Below are 13,674 nucleotides of genomic sequence, written 5' to 3'. Positions count from 1 at the left end.
GAGAATTGAATGAAGATTAGCATGCTTAAGAAGACATTAACTTTCAAACTCTTACAGACTCTTATAAGCATAGATAAAGATCAGACTTATAAAGACTTCTGCACACAGCTCTGAACAATGAATGATTATCTTATCAAGCTCAAGAATATACAGAATAGTGACAGAAGGTATTATATCTCAGTGACTTATATACTCACACTGAGAAATAACAATGATGCAGATGCTATGAATTGAGTAGACTTGAATGTCTATGTATAAGTAAGAGTCTTCACTGTCTGAACAGACTTCTGAATCTCTGAGATCACTTCTGAAGAAGTTACTGATCAACATCAACATGAAGTATGTATTAACTGTAACTGATTAGAACATATTACTTCCAACTGCTGATTGATCTATGTGTGTTCACACTTAAGAGAAAGATCAGCATCTTCTCAATTGAGAGAAAGATCAGTGTCTTCTCATTCAAAGAATGAATCAGTGTCTGTCTGCGTCAATCACATTGCAGTGAAGAAAGATTCAGAAGATAACTATAAGAATATCTCAGTGAAACAGGGAAAAGATTAGCTTCTATTCAAATTTGCAAACAGAAGCTTGAAGAGATCAGATAATAATAATTTGAAGAGAAGATGATAATGAATGCAATTCTTATATCTACTGTGATTAATAATATGTATAATATGAAAGCCATGATAGACAGCAGTCTATATCACTATGCAATAATAAAATCTTCAGTTGTAAGACATTATAACCTTCAGTATTTCTTTATCAAAACTCTGACTTCTTGCAGAATTTGATGATCTGAAAGATGTTTGTACCTGTTACATAATGAAACTAAACATAGATGTGAAAGAATATCAACATGAAGATGTCTATGCATATGAAGTTGATAATCTTGATTATAATCTTATGTTAGAACTTGTCTGACTATCTGAACAAGGCATCTTACTGAATGCTCAAAACAGAAGCTTGATATTTTCTAATGATGATAGAATTCATGAAGATGATATTCACAAGACTATAAACCTTACACAGATCTCTGTCAACACTTATGAAATACTCTGAAAAAGAAGTTATCATCAAAATCACTGACAGAGTTACTGATAAGTTTACTGATAGCAGAATCATATATTAATCTATTTCATCAGTCTGGCTGATATCAAAAAGACTCTAGAAAAGTTATCTCATGTTATAACAACAGATTCTTGTACAAAACTCTCTTAATAATATCATGAATATCTAGATGTCTTCTGACAAGATAATATTATAAACATATCTCTCTTACAAGGTTTTGAAGTGAATCACAGTATTAAGTTAGAGAAAAAGAATGATAAGAACTTCAAACTGTCATGAGACTCTCTTTATAACATGTTCTGAGATGAACTTCTTCTTCTTTAAAAGACACTCAATGATCTGTTGAATAAAGAATTCATATGTGTTAGTAACTCTTTCACTGCAGCCTTTATTCTCTTTGCAAAGAAATCAGATGAAGAACTTCAATTCTGTGTGAACTATTAAGATCTGAACAGATTGACAAAGAAAGATTGATATCTCTTATCTCTTATCAATGAAACTCTAGCACAGATCAGATGAGATCAATAATTTATAAAATTAGATATCATTGCTGTGTTTCATAAGATTCATATCACTGAAGAAGATGAATGACTTACAGTATTCTAAACACATTATAATCTCTTTGAATGAATAGTCACACTCTTTGAGCTGGCTAATGCTCTTAGTATATTTCAGAAGTATATCAACTGAGTATTTTAAGATTTCCTTGATAAGTTTGTATCTGCTTATTTAGATAATATTCTCATCTTCACTGATGAATTCAGAAAAGAATATCAAGAATATGTGTGAAAGATATTACAACAGCTATAAGAAGCAGAACTACTGATAGATATTGATAAGTATAATTTTGAAGTCAAGAGTATCAAGTATCTGAGTTTTATTATAGAAGCTGATAAGAGAATTTGAATAAATTCTGAGAAAGTCTTCATCATTCTTGAATGAGAAGCTTTATATACTGTGAAAGATGTATAAAGTTTCATTGAATTTACTAACTTCTATCAGTAATTTATATGAAACTTCTCAGATATTGTGAGATAACTTACAGATCTCACTAAGAAAGACTTAGTATTTCAATAATCAGTGAATACTGAAGCTGCATTTATATAGATAAAGAAGATATTCATTAATACCTCTCTACTGATAATATTTGATTCTGATTGTAAGACAGTTATTGAAGCTGATTTCTCTGACTATATAATAGAAGAAGTGATATTCTAATATGATAATAAAGATGTTCTATAATCATGTGTCTTTATGAATAAGAAACTGAGTTCTACTGAATTCAATTAAGAGATCTATAATAAGAAACTTCTTACAATTATACACTGTTTAGAAGAATGAGACTCTGAACTCTGAAATATCTCTGAATTTGAGATAGTTATAGATCATAAGAATCTCAAATACTTCATAACTATCTGTAAACTTATTAAATAACAGATATAATAATCTGAGTTCTTACGCTGCTTTCATATTATAATACACTACTGTTCTAACAGCTAGAACTCAATAACAGATACTCTCTCATGATAAGAGTAGAATATGTCATTTAATATAACAGATACTCACTGAATGAACTGAGAGCATCAGCTCTTGAATCTGAAGATACTAGTTGATCAAGATAAAATAGCTTACAGTATTATATATGCTTCTCTGATTAGAACTATCACTGATATCTTAACTTCTTTCAAATCTACATTAGATGAGCTATGATATACAGCAGCTTAAACTGATGAACTTCTTCAAGCACTCACTGAAGCAGTATAATAAAAAGCATTCTGATTTCTCTCAGAATTACATGTAAGAACTGACATCTCAGAATATTCAATTAATGATAATAACACTCTACAATTCTGTGAACAACACTGAGTCTCTCACTTCAAACTCTTACACACTCAGATAATGTAAGAGATGCATGATTTATATATAACTGATTATTCAGACTGTGAATAACTGTATAGAATGATCTCTCAAGAGTTCTATTAATCTGAGATATTAAACAGTATCAGATACTTCATCTGAAACTACAACTACTGTTCTTCTATTATCTTATAAAAGAACTGTAGAAAAGATCTACTGAAATCACTTAATATTTCTGATAGAAGCTGATAAAATATAGTAATTGACTTCACTGTTAATCTATCTGAGAGTAAGAATTATAGAAATATTCTGATTATTGTGAATCAATTGAGTAAAGATGTAATATTGAAATCTTGTAATAAGATAAATACTAAACAAGTCACTGAAGCTTTTCTACAGAGTCTGTTCTATCAAATGTATAAATTACTGAGATTCATAGTATCAGATCAGAGCTGTCAATTCATGAGTACTCTCTGAACTAGAATCTGTCAAGTTCTCAAGATTATACACTATCTGTTAACTGTCTATTACTCTGAGATTGATAATACATCAGAATGAATAATTCAGACTATAAAGAATTATCTTTATAAGTTATGTAATTACTTATAAGATGATTGACATGATCTTCTTCTACATACAGAGATTATTATCAACAGTTGAGATGCTGTTTCAACAGATATAAGTCTGTTCTTTCTTACATACAGATATCACATGAAAGTGTTAAATCTTCTAAAGATTATACAGTTCACACTGAATCTCTGCAGTCTGATTCAGATCATTGATAATATATTAATAAAGCTTTAAGATATCTGTAATTGATCAGAGATCTTTATAACAACTGTGAAACAAGATTAAAAGAGTTAAATCAATGTTTACTGAGATTTCACTGAACAATATAAGATAGAAGATCTGATATGATTGAATCTTAAGAATATACAAATCATACATTTATCTTGTATAGACTGACCGTTTGACCGTGTCTGAGACCAGGACCAGATTTTTTGATAGTCTCATTACCAATTCAACTGATCTCATTACACGGTTTTATCATTAGATAGTAGTCTCATACTGTTTCAGTGAGACTTACTGTCTACTCTTGTCACATTTTTCAAATGAGACCATGATTTTCACTTCTCAATTTAAATTATTTTTATTGCTTTAAATGACTTTAAATCTCATTTGAGCATTATCAAAAAGTGTTACTTTTTAAAAAACTAAAAATAGTCTAAAAAAAACCTTAAAATGTCTAAAAATAGTAACTTTATGCCAAGAATGAGACTAAATGAGACCAAATGGAATCACTTTCTCATTTTTTTCAAGTCATGATCTCATTTTAAGATCTGATATATAGTCACTTTGCATGGTTTTTTGATAGCCAGTCCCAGCGGGATTCACGCCAAGAAATGTATAGAACCAGATTAAATGAGACCAAATGTGAAATTCATAGTCCCGGCGGCCAGTCTAATCTTGTACACTAGATTATCATTATATTAGATGTAAAGTGATAGAAGTTCTAGATAGTCATAACTACTGTCTTAACATATTATCAGAGATTTACAATATATTTCATACAAGCTTACTTCACTGCATTATCACTGATCTGTTTCCTTCTCAGCTGACTTCTAACTGACAGTTATCAGACATCATAGAAGAAGATAATGAGCTTGAGTGAGAGATTGAGAATATTCTTAATAAGAGATCTCACAGCTGCAGCTGATAATATCTTATGAAATAAGTCAGCTATAATTAACTGATCTGAACTCTGAGTTCTGTGTTATCTGAAACAGTAGCTCTTAATCAATGAAAACTGCTTCTGAAAGAGAGGAACTAATATGATGAGCTGTACTCAATCAATTATATTAACTATTTCATTACACTTCATAGATTCTTTCATTCTCAATTACTGATTCTCAGCTGCTATAAACACATGTAATATACACTCTGATTCTCAGTCATTCTTGATTACTGATTCTCAGCCACTACAAATGAGTGTATATTCTTCCACTCCGAAGCTCCACTGCGTACATTATCACATACATGTATAAATATTTATCTTAATTACTGATTCTTGCACTTTCTCTTTCTTTTCTTCTTTAACATTTTTATCTTTGTTATATAAGATCTATCAATATTATATCAATCTATTCAGCGTAGGTCTCTTACAAGTATATTATAAAAGAGAAACTACAGATTAAACTTCTCAGAATTACTATCTTCAAAATTAAGCTCTCTCTAAGATTCTCTCTGAATAATTACACAGAGTCATATATTACTGTATTAATTGAGAAGAGAAACAGTGTTATAATACTAATAAGAGAGATAGAAGAAGAACTGATTACTAATAAACTGATCAGCAGAAGAAACAATATCTCACTGTAAGATATAGCTACTATTACCACAGCTGTGAGAGATATAGAAGAAGAAGAAGATGTGATAATAAGAGTAGTACTTTCACAGCTTATTAACATTATTTTCTTCATCTTCAACCTGACTTTCTTAGTAGTTGTAAAGACCGCAGCTGCACTATAAAGACATTTATTACTCACTAGAAAATATCAGAATACATCTCTTATTGTCTTTTAAGAATAATACACTTATACACTGACTATTACAAATTGAGAAGAGAGAAAAAAAGAAATAATAGAGAATAAAAATCTTTTCAAAAAATTCTACTACTACTGTTAACTTTATCTCTAAAATACATTACTTTTACAGAGAGTTTTATATATAGAATAAAATATATTAAGAGATCTGTAAGTCACTTATTAACTACATTTTTCACATTTTAATTAATATATAAGAAATTCATTTATCACGCAATTGATTTGAACAGAGATGAGAAAAAGAAGACTTACACAGTTAATAGAGAAACTCATCTATTTCTTTGTATTATATATAGTATATACACTGTTAATCAGTTAGTAACTGTTACTATAGAATAAGAATAATTTCTAATCTGATAATCTTGAGAATATCAGAACTATACTTTTAAAGAGAAGAGTATTATTATATCTCTGACTATATCAAGACTTTGTTATAGTTTTATACAGTGTATTACTTCTCTACAGATGATTTCATTTATTCTACAGACTATTTAAACTGATTTTTAATCACTCTATAATATTATTCAGATATAATATAGAAAGATCTGATTAATAAATATAAAAATCTCACTTCTATACAAGATTAGCAGATTACTCTTTTATAATAGTGATACTGCTGAGATATCACTACAGCTATTCTCACTTATAAAATAGAAGAAAGATATCTGTTTATTATCTATATAGAATAGCTAGATACTTACTTCTAATTAAAGAAGTCAGTGATTCATTATTCTTCTACTGAAATATATATAAGAGTTACTGCATTTCTCATACAATCTTCTTAGTATACTAAGTATCATATCTGTGATATTCTTGTAATAACTCTGTAGCTCATGAGCTCACTATTTAAGCAAGATAGTCAAGCTTATTTATACAGCTTCTTAAATGACTACTTTTACATAATACTACTAACTAGTCACTGCTTCAGTTCTGCTATGTTATACAGAGTTAGCCGCAGAATCTGTACTCTGAAAATTCTTTTTATTCTTTGAAAAGTTAAGCTGTAAGTGAATCTTCTTCATAAGAAGATTAATATTCAATATTATAGCTGTGAATTTGAAATTCTGCATCTTCTCTATCTTCTTTTAAATATAATCTCTTCAATTGTTGAGTAGAACTGAGTAGAAGATATTAAATATTTATATATCTAAGAGAAATATATTCATTATCTTCAATTTCATAATAGTAAATCAGAATTTATTAAAGAATATACTTAAATAAGATTCAAAGTTATTTAAAGTAATAAAAATAATTAAAATTAACAAGTGAAAATTATAATCTTATTTAAAAAATATAATAAGAGTAGATAGTAAGTCTTACTAAAATAGTATAAGACTACTATATAATTTTAAAATTATATAATAAGATTAGTTAAATTGTTAATAAAACTATTAAATATTATTATTCTGATCTTAGATATAATTACATAGTTAGTCTACTTACTAGTATACTCTATAATATTAATATATAATGCGAAGAAAATGAAAGAAAGTAGACAGAGAAATTAAGAAGTTCTAAATATAAATTAATCTTTATTTAATTAACTATGTAATTTCAAGATTCTATTTATTAGTATTATTCTTCAATTAAATTTCTTCTTATATAAGATAAATTAATACATTATTAAAATATTCTTTATATATTATTATTCTATTACTTTTATACATCTTTATTTATACTCTTTCTACACAGTAGAGTGAATATTATATAATATTATAATAAACTTCTCTCTAGACTGACTGCTGAAATCATGAATTTTATATTTAATTTCATTTAATCTGATTTCATATATTTCTTAGCATGAATTCTGCTGAAACTAGTCATTAAAAAAACATGTAAAGTAACTATATATCAGATTTTAAAATGAAATCATAACTAGAAAAAAATGAGAAAGTAGTTCTATTTATTAAATATAAATTAACAATCTGTATATTATTAAGTAATATAAATTTCAGAACTATTTCATAGTGTAACTATGTTTTTAAAACAGAGTCTTTTTATTTAATTATATTTTAAAGAGTATAAGTAACTAATCTTATTATATAATTTTAAAATTAAATAATATTTTTATACTGTCTTAGTGAGACTTACTGTCTACTTTTATTATATTTTTTCAATGAAATTATAATTTTCACTTCTCAATTTAAATTATTTTAATTACTTTAAATAACTTTAAATCTTATTTAAGTGTTATCAAAAAGTGTTATTTTTTAAAAAATTAAAAATAGTCTAAAAAAAACCTTAAAGTATTTAAAACTAGTAACTTTATACTAAGAATCAGATTAAATGAGATTTAATAAGATTACTTTCTTATTTTTTCTAAGTTATGATCTCATTTTGAGATCTAATATATAGTCACTTTGTATATTTTTTTAATGATTAGTCTTAGTGGGATTCACATTAAGAAATATATAAGACCAGACTAAAATGAGATCAAATGTGAAATTCATGGTCTCAGCGGCCAGTCCAGTGGTAGAGAGAGTAGAGGTGATAGAAGCTATTGCTAGGACAATGCCACTGAGCAGGCGCATATCCATGAATTTTTGATGAGATGCATGTGATGTCATGTTACAGCGTTTTTTGCACGGAAAAGTTGGTTTTTCTTTAATATATAGAGAGATATAGAGAGATGATTTACAGCTCAGTGACTGTGTTGCTGATTGGAATGATGGAACAATCATAATCCGGTCATGTAATAACCCTACGTTCTTCCGGTAACTATGGTGTGCACTTTGACACAGTTATTTGCAATCTCTGAGAAGTTCGTCTTGTTGTCCTCTCAAGATTTTTCTGTTTGCGCTCTGACTGGCTCTTCGTGCTCTGAGCCATTGTTAATATGGGTCAAGTCTCCGCATCCCCACCCGCGACGGTTCCCTTTTTCCATCTCGACGATTGCCATGCTCGCCGGGTGATCCAGGTGGTTCGCTGCATCCTCGCGACCGAGGTCGCGGAGCAGTCTTTTGGCATGCTGATAGATGGCCGATTGACCATGAAAGCCTTGAGGGCATGCAGACGCATCCGCCTGGATGAAGACTATGACGAGATAGCGAAGTATACAGGTCCTAGCCAGGACACCATATCCATGTTTCGCTCTCTGCGAGAACAGTTTGATCTGTCACACGTATTAATAAAGGCATCTGTATGTTATGTCTTCCCATAAACCGACACAGTCGCCCTGATTCCATGCTCCATTTAATGAAATACATGCTTAACCGTCTCCTAGTCCGCCGAGAGGTTCCAGCGCTCTACCGTGCAACCATCATCTGCGGATTTTCAGCGTGGTCTGCTCGACCTGGTTGTTTCGATGGTCCATGACCTTGCCATCAACATTTTTGGAGAACTTCACCGGTTCAAGTACCAGAACACCCCTCATCAAGGCCTCGAACGCGCTCTGCTTCCGGACTTCCGACATCCAAAATACCTCCAGTCTTATTTGTATCCACACGGGCCGACTGAGCTTGTCGGCTACTGGATGGAAACAAGGTTGTTTGGGGGAGTGGTTGTTTTTGAACATGGGAATCCCCCAGGTGAGGTCAGCATAAATCCCCAACCCTTGCCAGTATTTCTGTGTATTCTGTATACGTGTTCAAAAGTACCTTATTTTAACCGAACGCAGCCTGGAGTTCCCTGGATCCATTTCCCTTATGAGGGAATCATGCGGATGTCCGACAAGCAACTTGATGCTTTCACCCAACTCGCTTTTACAACATCCCCCGTGTCCGACCCTGCAGCAGTGAGCGATCTTCTACCATTTAAAGCCGAACCGGATGTACAATATGTTGATTCATTTGATGCCTACGAATTTGGCTTGTTTAGAAACTACTTTGAGCACAATCCACCCCCAAACATCAGTCGATTTAGTTGCACTTCCATGGGGAGGAATGTCACATACCCAGACTGGGTGCGTGAGTATCTCAAGAAGTCATGATTTCTGATGATGGTGGTTCAAGTCTTCTTCATAATTGAAGTCCCCTCCATTTCTATTACATCCCCTTTTTTATTTGTATCGCTGTCACTGGCCAACTGCACACTCGCTCTTTTTTCCCAGAGGCCATTTGTGTTTGACGGCGCTCGTATCATATTCAGGCCTCGAGCCTTCTGGTGTGATGTAGTCTTGGTTTTCAATTTGCTGCCTTAGCTATGATTCCTAATTTCCAATCCATGCCTCAGTCACTAGTAGACTGGCCGCTGGGACCATGAATTTCACATTTGGTCTCATTTGATCTGATCTCATACATTTCTTGACATGAATTCTGCTGAGACTAATCATTGAAAAAACATACAAAGTAACTATATATTAAATCTTAAAATAAGATCATGACTTAGAAAAAATAAGAAAGTAATCTTATTTAATTTCATTTAGTTTTATTCTTAATATAAAGTTACTATTTTTAAATATTTTAAGATATTTTTTAGTATATTTTTAATTTTTTAAAAACTAATACTTTTTAATAATACTTAAATAAGATTTAAAGTTATTTAAAGTAATAAAAATAATTTAAATTAAGAAGTGAAAATTATAATCTTATTTAAAAAATATAATAAGAGTAGATAGTAAGTCTTACTAAAATAGTATAAGACTACTATATAATTTTAAAATTATATAATAAGATTAGTTAAATTGTTAATAAAACTATTAAATATTATTATTCTAATCTTAGATATAATTATATAATTAGTCTACTTACTAGTATACTCTATAATATTAATATATAATATGAAGAAAATGAAAGAAAGTATATAGAGAAATTAAGAAGTTCTAAATATAAATTAATCTTTATTTAATTAACTATGTAATTTCAAGATTCTATTTATTAGTATTATTCTTCAATTAAATTTCTTCTTATATAAGATAAATTAATATATTATTAAGATATTCTTTATATATTATTATTCTATTACTTTTATATATCTTTATTTATACTCTTTCTACACAGTAGAGTGAATATTATATAATATTATAATAAACTTCTCTCTAGACTGATCACTGAAATCATGAATTTTATATTTAATTTCATTTAATCTGATTTCATATATTTCTTAGCATGAATTCTGCTGAAACTAGTCATTAAAAAAACATGTAAAGTAACTATATATCAGATTTTAAAATGAAATCATGACTAGAAAAAAATGAGAAAGTAGTTCTATTTAGTCTCATTTACTTTCATTTTTGACCCCGGTGGCCGAATGGTTAATGCGGCCACCCGGTAGCGCCTTGGTGTGGGAAATCAAGGCATGTGAGTTCGAAACCCGCAGGGAATACATTAAATCCAGAACTCAAGCACCTCAGGTTTCTAATAAATACAGAGATGTACAAATCACTTCAATAAATTGCTCTATGTTTCTGAGCTGAGAAGTTATTATCACATGTATCTAATTGTCACTTCTTTGTATTTTCTATGTTCTTGTTATCTTGATGTGATCTCAACACCTGTATTTCCTTCTGTATAATCAACACTTGACCTGTATTTAACATCACGCAAGAACTCATTATAAGCTCCACTTGCATATGAGTATAATGAAAGAATAATAATAATAATAATAAAACTTTCATTCTTAATATAAAGTTACTATTTTTAGACATTTTAAGACTTTTTTTAGACTATTTTTAATTTTTTAAAAAGTAATACTTTTTCATAACACTTAATGAAGATTTAAAGTCATTTAAAGTAATAAAAATAATTTAAATTGAGAAGTGAAAATCATGATATTATTTGAAAAATGTAATAAGAGTAGATAATAAGACTTACTAAAATAGTCTGAAATAGACTGACTATATAACTGTGTCTGAAATCAGAACTAGATTTTTTAATAGTCTTATTATCAATTTAACTGATCTCATTACATGATTTTAACATTAGATAGTAGTTTCATACTGTCTCAGTGAGACTTACTGTCTACTCTTATTATATTTTTCAAATAAGATCATGATTTTCACTTCTCAATTTAAATTATTTTTATTACTTTAAATGACTTTAAATCTCATTTAAGTGTTATCAAAAAGTGTTACTTTTTAAAAAATTAGAAATACTCTAAAAAAAACCTTAAAATGTCTAAAAATAGTAACTTTATATTAAGAATGAGACTAAATGAAATCAAATGAGATCACTTTCTTATTTTTTCTAAGTCATGATTTCATTTTGAGATCTGATATATAGTTACTTTGCATGTTTTTTTAATGACTAGTATCAGTGAGATTCATGCTAAGAAATATATGAGATCAGATTAAATGAAATTAAATATGAAATTTATAGTTTCAGTAGTCAGTCTAGTCTCAGCGGTCAGTCTAGTCTGAAACTACTATTTAATGTTAAAATCATGTAATGAAATCAGTTAAATTGATAATAAAACTATTAAAAAATATAATTCTGATCTCAGACATAGTTATATAATCAGTCTACTTCTCTCAGTTATAATATCTTCTAACAGAGAAACTCACTGAGAAAGTTTATAATAGATGTGCAGAAATGTAAATTAATACTATTTAATAAATATTAAGTTTATCAAGCTATTCAGAATTACTTCTGAGCTTAGAGCAACTTCAATTAAGTGAAAGATAGACTATTTTAAAATATATTCAGAGAAATAAAAGTTATTACACAGTTTCTGTAGATACATCTATAGAAGAAAGATCTTAGAGAGAAGTTATTTATTTTTTCAGATCTTTGAATTAATATAGAATTATGAACATTAGATAGTCAGTAATAAACTGATAATTAATACTAGTTTTAGTAACTTAAACTATTTATAACAGTTCTCTATTCTATCTCGCCAGCGTGGCTCAGTTGATAAGACTGGTAATCAAGATCGCACACATTAGAGATGCGTGGGTTCGAATCTCACTGCTGGCACCTGTCACTTCTTACTCATGAAAGCTCTCATGTAATAGAGGCTGAGTCTAATTAGTAAGACTTAATACAGAGTAGAACTCTCTACTGTAAGTTAAGTCACTAGTTAAGTGAGATTCTGTGAACACTCATCAGAGCTGATATAAGATGTCAATATCTCACTATTCTACTATGTATCTGTCAAGGTTCTAATAATATAGAGTCAAGTCTAATATAGTGATTATACACTACTTAAGTAAGTCTCTAACTAGAGCTGTCATTGAAGTCTAGCTTCTCTCTAAATACAGAGAATAATTTTGAAAATCATCTGACTAGCAGATCTAGATATGTATCTAGACTCTAGACAGAGCACTCTGATAGACTAGAGTCTGCAAGCTCTCTGTCAAGCTCTAATACTGATAGAGAGAACTGCAGTTATCAAGTCTATGATTAGTCTCTAACACAGAGCAAGATTATAACAGCTGATTGATAGACCTATAAGTATCTAATGAGACTGAGATCAGCAACCGGAAGCTTGATGTGTGTGTCATCAAGTGAGCAGTGACAGTCACTAACTAATGTCTCTAGAAATTAGTGACTGGCCTGAGAGGATGAACACAGTGATCAGTTAATTATAGAGAGTTAAATGTAATTAGCTTAAGATGCATTCTGCGGGTGACTAGCGCCTGTAGTCAAATTGCATTTATTCTTATCTTCAGATTGCATTTGAATAAAAAGTTGACTTTGTACTTCTTCAAGAATCAAATTTTGATACTGAGTAAAAGTACATCATTTCTCATCCAAGCTATTACTGCTTTCTTCCTGAAAAATCTGAGATAAAATCAAGAGTAGCAATCTATGAGAGAAAAAGATCAAGATATTAATTTAATCTGAGATTTGATATCATATCTGACTCTGACATTCTAGTGAGTGACATAATAGATAAAGATAATGAGTTTGATACTATTCAACTTATAAATATCTATAATGAAAAATCATTGAAAGAAAACAACAATATCTGAATAATTGATAGAGGATTTTTGAATATAACTCTTCTAAAAAACTCTATAATTGCAGAAGACTTCAATGCACATCATCTCTGATGAAACTCAGAGTGCACAAGAGCAGTAAGAGCAGATAAACTGGTTGAATGAACTTTTGAGCATTCAATAGATTTAGTTAACAAGTCTGATCAACAAACATTCTTTAGAAAAGACATGAAACAGAAATCTATTATAGATCTAACTTTCATGTCATAAAATCTAATTGAAAAAAGACTTATAAACTGGTTTATTGATTCAAATGAAACCTCAGAA

The 13,674-nt window shown here is 29.5% G+C and overlaps 1 protein-coding gene and 1 pseudogene across 3 annotated transcripts; both read left to right on the top strand.

The window, feature by feature from the left end:
- Positions 1 to 8,367: 8,367 nt before the first annotated feature.
- On the top strand, positions 8,368 to 9,717 carry BDCG_04677 (the record flags this gene model as incomplete). 2 transcript variants are annotated; one of them, XM_045420324.1, is made up of 3 exons in its annotated part: positions 8,368 to 8,670; positions 8,755 to 9,264; positions 9,348 to 9,717. In XM_045420324.1, the coding sequence occupies 3 exons, from the start codon at positions 8,368 to 8,370 to the stop codon at positions 9,357 to 9,359; spliced, it is 825 nt and encodes a 274-aa protein (XP_045280977.1). In that variant the 3' UTR covers positions 9,360 to 9,717. The 2 variants fall into 2 exon arrangements, with proteins under 2 accessions (XP_045280977.1, XP_045276454.1); XM_045420323.1 differs by having other exon boundaries at positions 8,755 to 9,717.
- A 2,584-nt stretch (positions 9,718 to 12,301) lies between these two features.
- Positions 12,302 to 12,382, top strand: BDCG_17002 (annotated as a pseudogene). Its single transcript has one exon. The product of its transcript is annotated as a tRNA-OTHER (tRNA).
- The last annotated feature ends 1,292 nt before the right edge of the window (positions 12,383 to 13,674 follow it).

The sequence above is a fragment of the Blastomyces dermatitidis genome, assembly GCF_000003525.1.
Source record: "Blastomyces dermatitidis ER-3 genomic scaffold supercont1.5, whole genome shotgun sequence".
Classification (NCBI taxonomy): domain Eukaryota; kingdom Fungi; phylum Ascomycota; class Eurotiomycetes; order Onygenales; family Ajellomycetaceae; genus Blastomyces; species Blastomyces dermatitidis.
This window is presented reverse-complemented; position numbering and strand designations above follow the sequence as displayed.